The sequence below is a fragment of the Ixodes scapularis genome, unplaced genomic scaffold, assembly GCF_016920785.2.
Source record: "Ixodes scapularis isolate PalLabHiFi unplaced genomic scaffold, ASM1692078v2 PGA_scaffold3__209_contigs__length_174095766, whole genome shotgun sequence".
NCBI lineage: Eukaryota > Metazoa > Arthropoda > Arachnida > Ixodida > Ixodidae > Ixodes > Ixodes scapularis.
The window spans coordinates 138,700,268-138,714,560 of record NW_024609868.1 but is presented as its reverse complement, the minus strand read 5'-3'; the positions used below and the strand labels follow the sequence as shown (position 1 = coordinate 138,714,560).

General features: G+C 46.1%; 1 protein-coding gene across 1 annotated transcript; it reads left to right on the top strand.

The window, feature by feature from the left end:
* Positions 1–190: 190 nt before the first annotated feature.
* Positions 191–11,810, top strand: LOC120849873. The gene is made up of 2 exons (XM_040222138.1): positions 191–325; positions 11,307–11,810. Exons 1-2 carry the CDS (start codon positions 191–193, stop codon positions 11,808–11,810), a joined length of 639 nt encoding a protein of 212 aa, XP_040078072.1.
* Positions 11,811–14,293: the final 2,483 nt, after the last annotated feature.

The following is a 14,293-nucleotide window of genomic DNA, read 5'->3' as shown; positions in this document are numbered from 1 at the left end:
ATTTTGTCATGGGCAGGCCCCCCCCCCCCCCCCCCAACCCGAAACAAAATCCTGGCTGTGTGCCTGGATCCTTGTATGAAGCAGGTATGTGGAAGGTGTGCTGCCATATGGTTCCACAATGCTGTCATCGCCCTTTCGCTGGTATAGGATGTCCCCTAAAACGTTATGTTGTATGGTTTCGTTCGTCAACATGGTTCCGTGCGCCTCCATCGTTCCGAGCGACTACATGCAGTCGCTCGGAACCACGGAGGCGCACGGAACCACCACGGAGGCGCACGGAACCATGCAGGCGAACGGAACCATGGAGGCGAACGGAACCATGGAGGCGAACGGAAGCATGTAGGCGAACGGAACCATGTAGGCGAACGGAACCATGTATGGTTCCGTGCACCACCATGGTTCCGTCATAATCCACTACGCTGGTATAGGATGTCCCATAATACGACACGCTTGTATGGTTCCGTCGACCTGTATCATATTCCATCTCAATCCGCTATGGTGGAGCCACATTTTCGCCGGTATAGGATGTCCCATATTACGGTTACGCTTGTATGAGGATTTTCCATCATCTTTCCGTCATCAAAATTTTCCAATAGGGCATTACGGATGATTGTGCCCATTGCATACTATAAAAATTTAATTTGCGACCTACAATATTTACAGACTCAACCAACTCTGAATAAGTGGAACACTTGGCACTAAAGATTGGTCTCACCATGACTGTCTGCAAACATCCACATAATAATTTCCATAAACCTATGCATTTCAAGAAAATATTTGGAGCGAGCTGTTTAAACTGCCTTAACACTTTTTAACACTAATAGAAAGCCTGTACTGGGCCACAACTTAAGCAGTTTTTACTTCATTATGAAGGGCAATAACAAATATGTGAAGCTTAAAACTAGGCCTGCACTGAATTGCTTTCTTAAGTTGAACGTGCTATGCTCGGTTCAATATATTATCTTTGCAGAGCTGACAATGTGCAAGTTCCTGTTTTTTTATATTTCACATGTCCCGACTGCTGGGTGGGGTAGGTACATAAGATTGATGACACCAACGTAACACAATGATTATTTTAAGAATTTGTTTGTGTATAGCACTAGCGAAGCCATCTGCGGGAAGTTATTTCTGTGACTCTGTCGAACCTACATCCGTGGGCTTTAAGTTCACATGTGAATCATGTCTGCAGACGCCTTTTTTGTAATTGGAACTCCATCCAACCCGAGATTTGAATGTTTTTTTCATTTTAGGCTTAGTAGTGCTTTTGCTGTTTCACTTCAAGAAGAGGTAAGAATGCTTATTTCGAGTAGCATACCTAACACTTGGTGGCATGAGGACTCCCTTGTCGTGATGCTAATCGAAAGTCACAGGCAGGGAGATACTGTGATGCTCTTGTTGCTGGGATTACCTCCCCCATGGTCCTGGCCGGACCACAGAAAAAGATCGAGTCCAAGCTTGTAGCCACTAGGATCTCCAGATCTTGAGGCAACCAAGTAGCTGGAAATAAAAATAAATCACAATCAAGTACTTGGCAGAGCTACATTAGAATGGCTAGCATATTCTTTCGTGATCAGCACATAGATCCTTTTGTTTTTATACTTTGTACGTGCACCTATTAAAAAACTGCTCCTTCACAGCCACAGTCATAGACACACCCCAGGACAAGGCCACACAGGCCTTGAAATGATGGGTACCGAATTAAGGCGAATGATCAAATGCATTCATTTAACCCTCTTTCACCCCAACCTGGGAGATTTCTGTCAAATATTCACATTTAACTCTAAAGACTATAAAAAAAACTACTACTGCAATGCAGAGCCGTATAGTGGGAGAGTTTAACCAGTGGGTGTGGTGACAAAGGTGCCGGAGAGGAGGAAAGGGAGGAGAGTGCCGAAGGAGGGAGAGAGAAGGCAGCAAAAAGGAGACGACCGCTATTTTGACGCAACGCTGTTGGCGCGGAGCACTGTTGAGGCTATGTGTCGTCTGCTACTGGCTTAATTGATTTTTGCCTTTATAAAACTTTGCGTTTAAACATGAAGAAACTTCTTTCTTTAGGTTTTTAAGCCACCGAGGAATAACACTATATTATTTTATTGCCAATGCCTGCCAAATAAAAGCAATGGGCAGGTGTCTGGATAGAAAGAGTTTAGTTGGCGCACCAAGAGGCTAACCAATAAAAATGGGTACCACTCTGCGCAAAGTGCCTAAAAAGCGTGCATCTCTACTTGACACTAACACCGGCACAAACTATCTATTTTACTGACTAAAGGGTACTAGATCATTATTTTCAGCTAACTAGTCAAACTAGATATTCTTGCCGACTTGCTTTTTAGGAAAATTTTTAAATTTACAAGAACTATTAAGACAACTGCTAAAAAAAAAGCAATGGCAAAACCAACAATCGAATTCGCCTGCTCTCTAGTAGCACAACATCTATAGAAGGCAGACCTGCAGAATGAGCAACCAGTCTAAAAAAGAGTATGTCCCATGTATAATTTGTTTCCATGCTGCAAAGCAAGTGCTGGAAAGAGGTTTCACGACATTAACAAAATTTCTTGCAATCAGTTGAGAACAAGTTAGAGCAGTGAACTTGGCATTGCCCTTGGCATAACGTTTTAGTGTTGCCCATGGAAACTCAAATAAATTTGTAAATAAAAACAAAAAAGACTAACCTTTATAAAAAAATCTAACTTTTGCAAAGAAAAGTTAACTTGAACAAAATATGCGGGATACAGTTGTACAGCATCCATTTGTGTGCTGAACCAATTTTGAGGCAAATCTGCGACAATGAAAAGAAAACGCCCGAGTACATTAGGGAAAGACCGAAAGGATGCACACCTACAACAAAAAAAATTTAGAACGACCACGGGCAGGAACCTCTGGTGAGCCTCTCGGAGTGACTCCCTGCAATGGGCCTGCGCAGACCAGAGAACAAGATCGGTCAGAGCTTGCAGCCATAAGGTGCTTCATACCATGAAGTTCCAGAAGTAGCTGCAATTGGAAGCAAAGTGCATTTCATTTCTCTGCAGAATGGAGAGTTTAATAGCTAGTATGCATTCATAAGGTGATACAGTCACGAATGCAGATTTTTCAATGCAGCACTATATCACCAAATTGTTAACCGTGCAGGGCAACACTAGAAACCGGGAGCATTATTCCAAACTATCTCAGTTTAAAGTTAATTACGGCAGAAGCTGCAAGCCATGTGACCTTTTAGTTGGATGCCATGGTACGTCGAGCTTATAATCATGTCTCACACTGTTTTTGCTGCAATGGCTTGTAGTGTCAAAAGTGGTCCAGCTTAAAGAGATGCAAAGTATAGACGTTTGTGAGTGGGGCCCTGACCTAGTCTTGAGCTACATTGCGAGGAAGGACGTTTCAACCGGGATGTTTGCTGTCTGCATCCACACGACCAGCTTGTGCACAGCGATTGCTCGAGCCGAGTACATGTCCTCGACAGTGCCATTATTTGACAAGCAGTTTTATGAATGTTAAACATGACTGACTTGCAGAGAGACTGCATCCCAACGACTAATGACTTGGGATACCTAACTGAATACTGATATATTAACTGAGTGCAAAACAAACTACCTGGCAGGCAATAAATTTATCAACAGGGTGGGTCAACTCCGCATTAAGTTGGAGTCGATGCGTCAGGCACGTAGCCAGGATTTTGTTTCAGGGGGGGCCCCCTCATAACAAAACACTGTATGAGGGGGAGGGGGGAGAGGAGGACCCATGCAAAATGAAAGATATCGGGGGGGAGGGGGGGGGCGGGCCTCATAAGCCTCCCCCTGGCAACGTGCCTGCGATGCGTAATAGGACAATACAAACAAAGATATGCCTTACAATTCCTTTTGCACCCCCAAAATGATGTGTTTTTGAAGGTAAGATACACAATGTTCTTGATTCAGAAAGTGCCTCAGCTGCACAAATGCATATGCAGTAAGGGCACTCGCCAAGCCTATTCTCCTCAGCTCTGTGCAGGTTAAGCTAAGTTAGAGTATGGAGGTACACGCTCACTGACAGCATGAGAAAGGCAGGGAGAAGTCTCCATTGTTCCACCACCAGCCCGTCTGCTACCTTCGATGACGTTTCAGCGCCTCATGAGCCTGGAGCAAGCACATCTGTCCAAAGTGGGGTGAAAAGCACAAGCACGTGCTGGAGGACGCCCAGCCATTCTCTTCTTGTCATCGGCTATTTTACATATTTTAGTATGACATATTTTTAAGTGAGAAAAAGTATTGCAAATATGCAGTCCAACTTTGACCATAATACAGAAGTCTGATAAAGATAACAGTTGCCATTCACCATTTTCCAAATAAGTGCTCCCACCTATCGGAACATCTACACATGTGGTGCGTGAGTGGGTTCAGGACTGAGACGCTAGAAAATGAAGCGCTCACAAGGCTTGTCTGGCCCTTCCAACCATGCGGGTACATTCATCGCGAATCCCAGATTTTTAGACAAAATGATTTAGAATAAGCAAATCTTGTCTACGCCCGAGGTAGAACATTGAATTGTGATTCCCCCATATTGTGCCAACCATCCTTCAACCTGCGGTACCACCTGCAAATGAACTATGTTGTGCTGCGTCACGCATCCATGCTGCCTGCTTGAGAAGAAAACCACTGCTCGTGTTGAAGACGACATCCCACAATGTACAGGCAACAATGTTTAACGAACTAAAACAAAATTGATATCATTCAATAGACACAGATAGGCTTACAAAGTGTCGACACCATGATTGTTGTTGTTGGTTTTACTCCTGCTTACAAACATAAGTGACTTCCTCTTTCCTCCGACGTACAGTAAAGCTCCCTTATCTTCGTGGCCCCTATTTCTTCTCGAATCGGTCACAGAGGACATAATCGCAGCCACTGAATTCTGCAAAATTAAAGGCCGCGAAAATTAAAGGTTCGCCAACATTAAAGAGTTTACTGTTCTTCCGTGTGTCACATGATGTTAACATTTCAAGGAGGCTGAAGGTATTGCTTTAAGAAAAAATTGACCTATGAAAAAAAATGCCCTTCTCCAGGTTAGGCACGCGAGGTTCTTTTGCACTACCTATAAGGCGGCAAGTTTGTTTCGGCAGAGCTTTTGGTTAAACGGAGTCACAAAAGTAGCTATACTTGGAGTCAACTATTTTGTGCTGCATTATAAAGCTAGAGTAAATTCCACTGTGCTTCTCCACAGCACTGTTTGTTGCGAGAGCATATGTGGTTCAGTGTTGCATCCCATTTGCATGACCTAGAGAAACTAGTGCTGACAGAGTTGGAGCACTCAAAAAAAAAAAAAAAAAAAACAGCCGACTGTGGAAACATTGAGAGATGCACACATGCGAACTGTGCATTTCTTAAAAGTGGATTCGAGCAAAGGTAAAGACAATATGTATACTTACGGCGGCCATACTTGCCTTTCCCAAGCATGACCACTTTTCCCTCGGTAGCACCATCCAGTAAGCACCAGCAACACGCCCATGAGACGCCGCCGACTCATGGATTGAATGACGACCCGCCTGAGGTCTTGGAAGGAGATCCGGAACACTGCTTTAGGCCAGATGTTGTACCTGGAGGGGGCAGGGATTAAAAGTAAAAATTAACAAATTTATCTGAAGCGCTACATTCCTATAGCATAAACTCTAGGATAGCAGTATTTTTTTTTTGAGGTCAGTGATGCATTTTAATTAAACACAAATGGTTGGTTTATATGATGAACCAGCAGCCCCTATTTTCCTTAAGTGTAACGGAGTGTCTAACGTTACGTCCGACGGAACCCGAAATAAAAATTAAAGTTACGCCCAACGTAACTGTCAAGCATTCGAGTTGCGTCCGACGTAACCCAAAATAAAAATTAAAGTTACCGTATTTACTCGAAAATAGGTCGAACCCTATTTATTGGATCCACAGGAAAAAAAAAATTCAAATATAGGTTGACCTATTTTTTTATTTTTAAGAACAGGGGAAATTTTGGGCAAAAGAAAGAAAGAAACCTTTATTTACATCAATCTCAGCTAAATCACGGGGCGATGCCAAAAACTTCATCACCGTCAGAACTTCTGGACATGTTATCATCGTCCCAAGCTTCGTCAGCTGGGTAGACATCCTCGCAAATTCGCAGCAATACTTCACTGACACCGTTGTAAAATGACGACAAGAAACGAAAAAAGGTGCGAAGCGACGGAAGACAAACTACAAAGACGCAAGCAAAGCCTCCGTGTCGCCATGAGCAACACGCGAGCCGAGCCGCCTCAAGCAACTAACAAAAATAACATCTTTTTTTTTTTTTCTTTTTTTTTTGCGCGTTTGCGAGGATGGAGGGTAAAGTGCATGGCGCATCGCGTTCCTCTCCTTACCCGTTGCCCAGCAAGGGGAACGCTAGAGGCGCGATGTCGAAATACGACGCCCGGAGGGTGCGCGCGATATCGACACCGGCCACCGCGGGCGGCGAGCCATTTCGGCAACCAAAAGCTTTTTGAAACAAGACTCGGCGCGGCTCTACGGCAACGCCGGCTCGGGGACTCGATAGCTTGATGCCTCCGGTAGGGTCGCAAAAAAAAAAAAAAAAAAAAAAAAAAAAAACGGTCGACTTATATTCGAATAAACACGGCAGTCAGCCGCGCGACGAGACACACATTATGAAAGCGATTGGTGCGAGCGACGAAGGCGGTGAGCGACGTTTTCTAGAAGCCCAAGAACCGAGCGGCGCAAGCAGCGAGAGTGAGAAATCTTCGGCGCTCGGCGCCAGCTCTCGTAGCTTCTCGCCGTCGCTCGTCTCGTTGATCGCTATATTGCTAACATGCCGTTCAGAAAGGCGCTCTAAGTGCTTACCATCGCATTGGGACCAGCCTCGCATCCAACCGTAACCAGTCTTGACTTTTTTTTTTTTAGCCGCCCAGGTAGAAGTTAACATCGTACATACACCGTTTTCAAGCATGGCTCCTCGTTCATTGCTCGATTTACATTGTCGGCAAATGACCGCAATGAAGCACAATTATTCTAGTTCAAAATTGTCACGAACACTTGGCACGCATGCTTATACTGTAGCGCACCTAACGTAATTTAAAAGTAGAACGAAAACGGGACGAGATTCGCTTACCGCTTCACGGATCCTAGGCCTTCGGATCCTAGGCCTAACGGCCGTACTTGGAAGTCGCCTGCGGTCCGGCGATCGGACGAGTCGAGCCGGCCTGACGCAGGCTGACCACGCCTGGTTGAACTATGAGAGGCGCCGTCCAGTTGAGAGCCAGAGACGCAGTAGAAACGGACCGCAAAACATCTGTCCCGTAACCGTAAACGAGCCAACGACCCCCCACACCGCTCTATCTTCGCCATCTCCGCGACGACCGGAAGCGGAAGCCGCGAAGTTAGAAAAGCCGCGGCAGCGGAAGCCACTGGGCGGAAGCTTTACGTTTCGGTTTCGCTTTTCTCCAACGCAGGCTACGGTCGCTACGGTTTCGGGCTGGTGGGTTTGTCGGGTTTGTGGCTGGTTGCGACGACGCGAGGGGCCACGAAAAGACGCCAAGTTGGCCGAGTACGAGTCACGGCCCACGATACGAGCAACGGGCCGTTTGCCGCTGTCGACCGGCGATGCGATATCCGCGGCTTGGTGTCACGATCGGTTTGTTGCCGTGCACGTTGACTCAAAGCTCGAAGTTATGCAGTTCCGTTCCGGCACCAGCCGCACCACGTTTTCCGGTGCATCGCACGTGGAGGCCTTTCGACGCATTCAGTGAACGTAAAGATCGTGCCCGCTGTCTTCGGTGCTGTGGAAGAAGTTGGGAGACGGAAGGCGTTTAGGACTCCAGGCCGGGCCGCCGGTTCACTCTGAACGAGAGGCGACGTGTGTGTGCACGCTTTGAGGAAGCCTCCGCGTTTCGCCGCGCTAGACCTCGCCGATCGCGACCGGACCAACCGGACTCCGAGTCCGAGAGGCTCTTGCGGAGTCAGGAACTGCACCGAGGTAGGAGCTGCTCGTTCTGCGCTACCATGCAGTGCTCTACAGTGCTCGGAGCTCTCGGTGTCATTCGTGCTTGCACTGAAGCCTTTGTGACCCCTTCGGACGCGCAAGTCGTACTTCGCAAAGGTTTGGACGGGGCCGCCGTCACCGAGCAGCTCCGCTATATTCCGCTTACTTATGATCGCAATAAAAGCTTGCGTTCTCGGGAAAAAAATTGCGGGACCGCTCTCCGCGCCGCCGACGAGGTTGGCCGCCGCCATGTTCTCAGCTGTTCACTCGCTCCCGCAGCGAGCGCCTTCCGATAATCCTCCCCGTTCCAAAATGCGATGCGCTTTGCGCATTATGCCGTTTACATGACCGCATATTGAATGCGGCAACTGGATTCAATGCGACTAAGTCGCATTCGTGTAAACGTGGCTTATGTTCTTTTTCGACATGTATGGTGTATGTAACGATAGCGGTGGTGAACGACGGACGTTTTTGTTGGAAGATGGCGGTCGTCTTTCTGCATGTATGATTTGGTTATACCGGTGGTCCTGTGGTATAAGCGTTTTTGTTGGAACGACGGCAGTCACCTACGTCATCGGACGCAAAATCATACCAGCCACACCGAATCATATCGGCAAGCAAAGTGGCTGCCAGTATAGACAGACCCGGAGCCATAGCGGCGCCGGTATCTCCAGTTATGCAGAACGCCAAACCAAACTAGCTGCATGCATAACACAAAGAAATTATGGTTGTGTCCTACCAGAACTGTACAAGCAGCAGGTTTGTTTCTTGTACGTTTTTCCAATAGGGTAATGGCTGCAGTGATTGGAAGACGGATGGGCCAGTATCTTGGAGGGATCATAAATATTCAAGAAACATTCTACTGGACCGATAGCGCTATCACACTTCACTGGATCCGCGGGTCAGCAACTCAGTGGAAGCCCTTTGTGGCAAATCGAGTGGCAGAGCTTTAATCTGGAGGGTGACCTTCTACAAGGATGCATTGCCCGGGACAAGAAAATCCGGAGGATTTGGTTACACGGAGAATATCTGCGGAAACTCTAAAAGGTACGCAACTGTGGTGGAAGGGTCCAAAATGGCTTGGTAAGACCGAAGACGAATGGCCGAACCTCGTCATGGGCGACGGCGTTCCAGTAACAGTTATTGCAAAAGAGGGAAAGCTGAAACATCACGTAATGCAGACGGCAACAGAGGGGATTGCACCTCTATTCGAACTTGAACGGTACGGGGCGCTGGAAAGGATCCTCAGGATTACTGCATGAATTATGCGGTTTGTAAATAACTGCCGTACGCTGCCAAACCGACGTGAGGGTCCACTAGCGTGCGAAGAACTTGAACGAGTCGAGATTTGGTGGATCGCATGAACGCAACAGGAAGCTTTTACACAAGAATTGAACGATCTAAGGGCAGATAAGAATCTGGAAAGGCGATCCAGCTTAGTCTCGCTCGCGCCCTGCGTTGACCCCAATCGAATGTTAAGGGTGGGGGGTACGACTGCAACAATTAAACGAAACAATCGACGTCAAGTACCCGCTTTTGCTACCTCCCGATCACCGCTTCACTGAGTTATTGGTAAGAGACTGGCACCGTCGAACACTGCACGGCAGACTTCAGGACACCTTAACCCAAGTCCGAGAGCGGTTCTGGATACCACGAGCAAGACAGCTGGCGAAGAAGGTCATCAACAAATGTAGGGGTTCTCGGTTGGCCCCATAGAGTTATTATAATGTACGCTAGAGGTTCAAGTGGCGCTAGTGTGCTGCTGCAAATTAAAGCAGACAGCAACCAGTCGGAAATTGACTTCCGGTAATGCATTTCTATGGGAAAAAGCGACTGCATTTTCTCTCCGCGCTCGAATATAAGAGCAAATATTACGAATAATTCGTACGTACTAGGTAGCTTGGAACATTTCTCAGTCAGGCCGATGAAATAATTGGTCAGTTACGGCGTTTTTCTTTCAAATTCATCGGATTCAAAACGGTGCTAAAACGGCTTCGTACGTGTATTTATGTCCACTGTCGGACACTGTTAGCGCGAACACGGCATCGGCGCTTTCCACCATGGGGATAAACGTGTCAAACGAACGAAGGACATGTGGAAAACCAAGAGAGACGGCAAGAACTACGCAGTAACATTGGATAAATAACTCCTTGTGCATGCAGGCGACCAAAATAAATTGAAAGCCACCTAATATAGTCCGATTTGCAATAAATAAGTACTGCTTTATTAATTCTTTCTGTTCATGAATATGTGCAAAGATGCATGTTCTGGGTTCAAATCATCAACCGCATGCTCCAAATCTTTGCAAATAGGGAGAAGTCAGAGAACAGGGGCCCGATAAGAACTGCCCGACATAGGAAATAATAAAGAGGCACACCTTTCGTAGTCCACGTACTTTATTTCTTACATTCGAATGTTTGACAGGACGGGCATATTAGCAATATATAAGCGCCACCGCAACGCCAGCGAACCTTGAACACACTCTACATTCTTTTCGATCGTTAGTTTGCTTAGAATCGTCGCTCGTTTTTACATACCTGCCAGGGAACATAGGTTTGGGCTTGAAATATAGCGAAGCTTAACATGGTTCAGTGGTAAAGAAAAATGCTGTAATTAAAGCAATTACACTTTTACAATATTAATAAGTGTACATACTATCCGGTACAACCGAAATAATAAAAGCCATTCGTGTTATTTTCCGGCGAAGAGGCAAATTTCACGCGCGTTTTCCCATAGGAATGCACAGGAGCACCGCAAAAGTAGACTGGTTGCTGTCTGCTTCAATTTGCCTCCCGGAAGTCGCATAGACACTAGCGCCAGTTGAACCTCTAGCGTACATTATAATAACTCTATGGTTGGCCCGACTCAAGCCGGCTAACGCTCCGAACGCACTTTCGCCGCAGGATCGGATTACCCAAGCAAGTCCTTTTTAGGTGGTCGGGATCGATTCTGCCGGTACACTGATGGTAAAGACTGCAGCATCAGATGAAAAGTCGTACAATGCGCTTTTCACATGTGCGGTGACGAGAGCCATACACCTAGAACTTGTCTCCAACCTATCGACAGAGGCGTTCATCATGGCCTTCCAGCGCTTTGCTGCTCGACGGGGCTTACCCAGCGTCGTTTACTCAGACAATGCCCTCACCTTCAAGAGGGCAGCAAAGGACTTATGCGGCGTATGGGACGTTGTCACGAACCGACGCTTACAGGACCACTGCTCACAGCATCGGATAAAGTAGAAGTTTATCGCCGAGAGAGCAGCCTGGTGGGGCGGGTTCTAGGAAAGGATGGTCCAGACAGTGAAGCGTAGTCTACTGAATATACTAGGAAGGAATAAGTTTAGTTTCGAAGAACTGACAACCATGCTACACGAGGTGAAAGCCGTCGTGAATTCTCGATCTTTGGCCCCTGTTCTCGACGCTCCACACGAGCAGGATGCTTTAACGACTGCGCACTTCTTGTTGGGCAGGCGTCTGACGGCTTTCCCATCAGTCAACGTAGAAGCTATGCCAGGTTCTGTGAGAGGGGACATCACCAGGCGTTGGCTACACAGGCAGCAACTGCTGGACCAATTCTGTCGGAGATGGCGGAAGGAATGCCTCCTTCAGCTCCGCTCCGCACACCGGTCGCCCGAGACGTGGACAAACGACCTACAGAACGGGAACCTCGTTCTTGTTCACGAGGACAAGACCCCACGGCTCATGTGGAAAACGGGGAGGATCGAAACAGTTCAGCTGGGCAGAGACAACCACGTGCGTTCCTGTCTGGTGCGCCTACCAAGCGGGGTAACGCTTCGGCGCCCCGTGCAGCTCCTTTACCCCCTGGAACTGGCAAGTGAATGAATGAAGGCAAATCTCACGCGAAAAAAAAAAAGAGAGGGGGTGGGGACGTAGGATGTTGCAGATTGGAAAGAATTTGAAGCTCACGAGAAAAGGAGAAGAAAGAAGAAGTTTGGAGTCACGAGCGGAACGAGGCGAACGACAGAAGCCGACCGAGACACTTCTCTCTAATGGTGTATATTCGATTGATTCATTAGTGTAAATACAGTTTGTGTTTTGTTTTTACGTTAATTGCATGATTTAAATACGACGCCCACACGACCTCTTTGATTCTGAGACACCAGGAGAACGAAATGAAACCGGGTTTCAGTCACTTGAGATGTGCTCAGTGAAGTGATAATAGCAATATCGAAAAAAGGTTATACCTGAACGCACGCACGCGCACAAACATTTTATCAGTCTCACATGTCAATGATTAAGCAAATACAAGTGTGGGTCAGATGTCGTGCAGTTGTTTCTATTGACTTTTAACTGAAAGGGCTAACCGAGTGGTTCGAATTGTTTAGGTAAATTTCTCCCGTCGTTGATGGAAAGTGCTTGCAGATGAAGCAAGCTGCTTTTCTGAACGAATTCTACTCTCGAAAAAAATATAATTTTCATGTGAGCTCCAAATGGGTCTTTCGTAGTAAGTGAGTGGTGTGTATATTTGTTCCGCCGGATATTAGTCAGCTTTAATAGGCATCTGGTGTCTCCTACTGTAGTTCAGAGATATAGTGTGTGTGGTACAAGTGCAAGCCTGGGGTCCTTAACGTGCACCACGCAGTACTGATACACGACCACCCACCGGTACGATGCTCAGAAAGGTCGAAACGGGCAGGGGTACTAAATTAACCCAGGATCCATAGATCTTGAAGCTCGAACTGCGGCTCCACGGGCTCCAAGCTGCTGTGCTTCAGTCCCGTCGGCCACCGATCCCTTTGACTAGACTAATTTAGAGAGGAATAATATTATGTATGCGATCAATTTGTTTTGAGGTGTGGACAATAAACGATTTGTCTTAAAAGGGCAAATCGTTTTGTATTTTAGTGTTTTGCTTGTAAGATGAGCTTATCTCACTGTAGTGTATGCGAAATGTGTGTACGAATACATATATCGTGATACTTGTTCCAGTTGTAATTATAAGGTCTGCATTGTGTCAGCTCGTGGTGAGTACTTAGTTGCATATGCTTCCACTTGGTAGTGTTTATTTTCATTTCACATAGGGGTCACAATGACGATATATAATTGAAATCGTGTTGAAGAATGACGAAAATAATCCCTGGAGAAGGGGAACAATCAGAATGTTGAAGATCATTCTGATTATTGTGAGTAGTGATTTACTGTAAATGACGCAAGTGTGCGCAAAATGTCTAATTTAGGATTATATGGCAGAATGCAGTACATTTATATAGATTATAAATAAGAACTGCCCGAAGGCATTACATGGGATACACAGGATAGAAGAGTAGTAAAACGCAATGTTGATTTTTTATTGTTTTCGTATTTTTAAGAAGAGGGGATATCCAGTTTTATACTGTCAGATCGATGCCTTGTTTTAAGTGCTTTAGACGAAGGCGGTGATGGGAAAATATATTAAACTTTTTAGCGAATTCAATAAAGATAATATCAGGCTGAGCTGTCAAGTGAGTTTTAATCTTAAGGTATATTTCAAATTGGAATAGTTGAGTAATACATAGCTGCGATATCGAAACACATGTTCGTTAGCACATAATTAATTAAAAGCACCTAGACGTGAAAATATGAGTATACAAAACATGCTCCATGAGCTTGAATGGCACACTGGCGAGCAAGATGGCGCAATAACTTGTAGGACAGGAATGGTGTCCTGTTTTAGAAATTACTACTCCTTGGGCATAAAGCTTATCAAGAGGCACCATGCCGGAGTGAAGGGAGTGTTGAAATATTTTGCTAGGAATATAGAATGCAGCTTACTATAGGCCATCTAATTATAGATCATACTTTTTTTGGTAATCAGGTGCTCTCCTTGCATGCAGATTTTTTATTTGGTTTATATATATTTGAAGCTTTATATTATAGGTAGCGCAATTGAGTAATAATGATTCTGCTTCCCTGGTGAATAAGATGAAAAAGGTAAATTAGCAAATTTGTAGCTCAAAGATCAATTAGATTATTTTGTATGTTGATTAAAACTTCAGATAACTGAAGCGTCTGAACGTTTCCCTTTGCAGCAACGCCTCTCCGTAGAGGAACTCCGGAACCCACGTCCCTTACAGTTCCTGCGACGAAAGACAGAGCTTCTTGGAGAACATGCTAAGACCATTGAGGATGTTTTGCTCCGGGAACTGTTCCTCCAGTGACTGCCAACAGACGTCCGGATGGTACATGCACCTGTAGCGCCCTCAACCTTCTGGAACTCGCCGGTTTAGCTGACGTGGATAGGGATGTCTCAGCCCCGTTCTCCGCTCACTTGGCCACCAGGACCATCCAGTCAGCAGGAGGTGTCCGCAACATGGCGTAGGACGTCC

Bases quoted from the DNA above. Each gene is read 5' to 3' on its own strand.
- LOC120849873 (XM_040222138.1), top strand. From the start codon at position 191: ATGGTTCCGTGCGCCTCCATCGTTCCGAGCGACTACATGCAGTCGCTC. The intron at 326-11,306 runs GCGAACGGAAGC...GGAAGGAATAAG, and splicing joins AGGCGAACGGAACCATGGAG to TTTAGTTTCGAAGAACTGAC.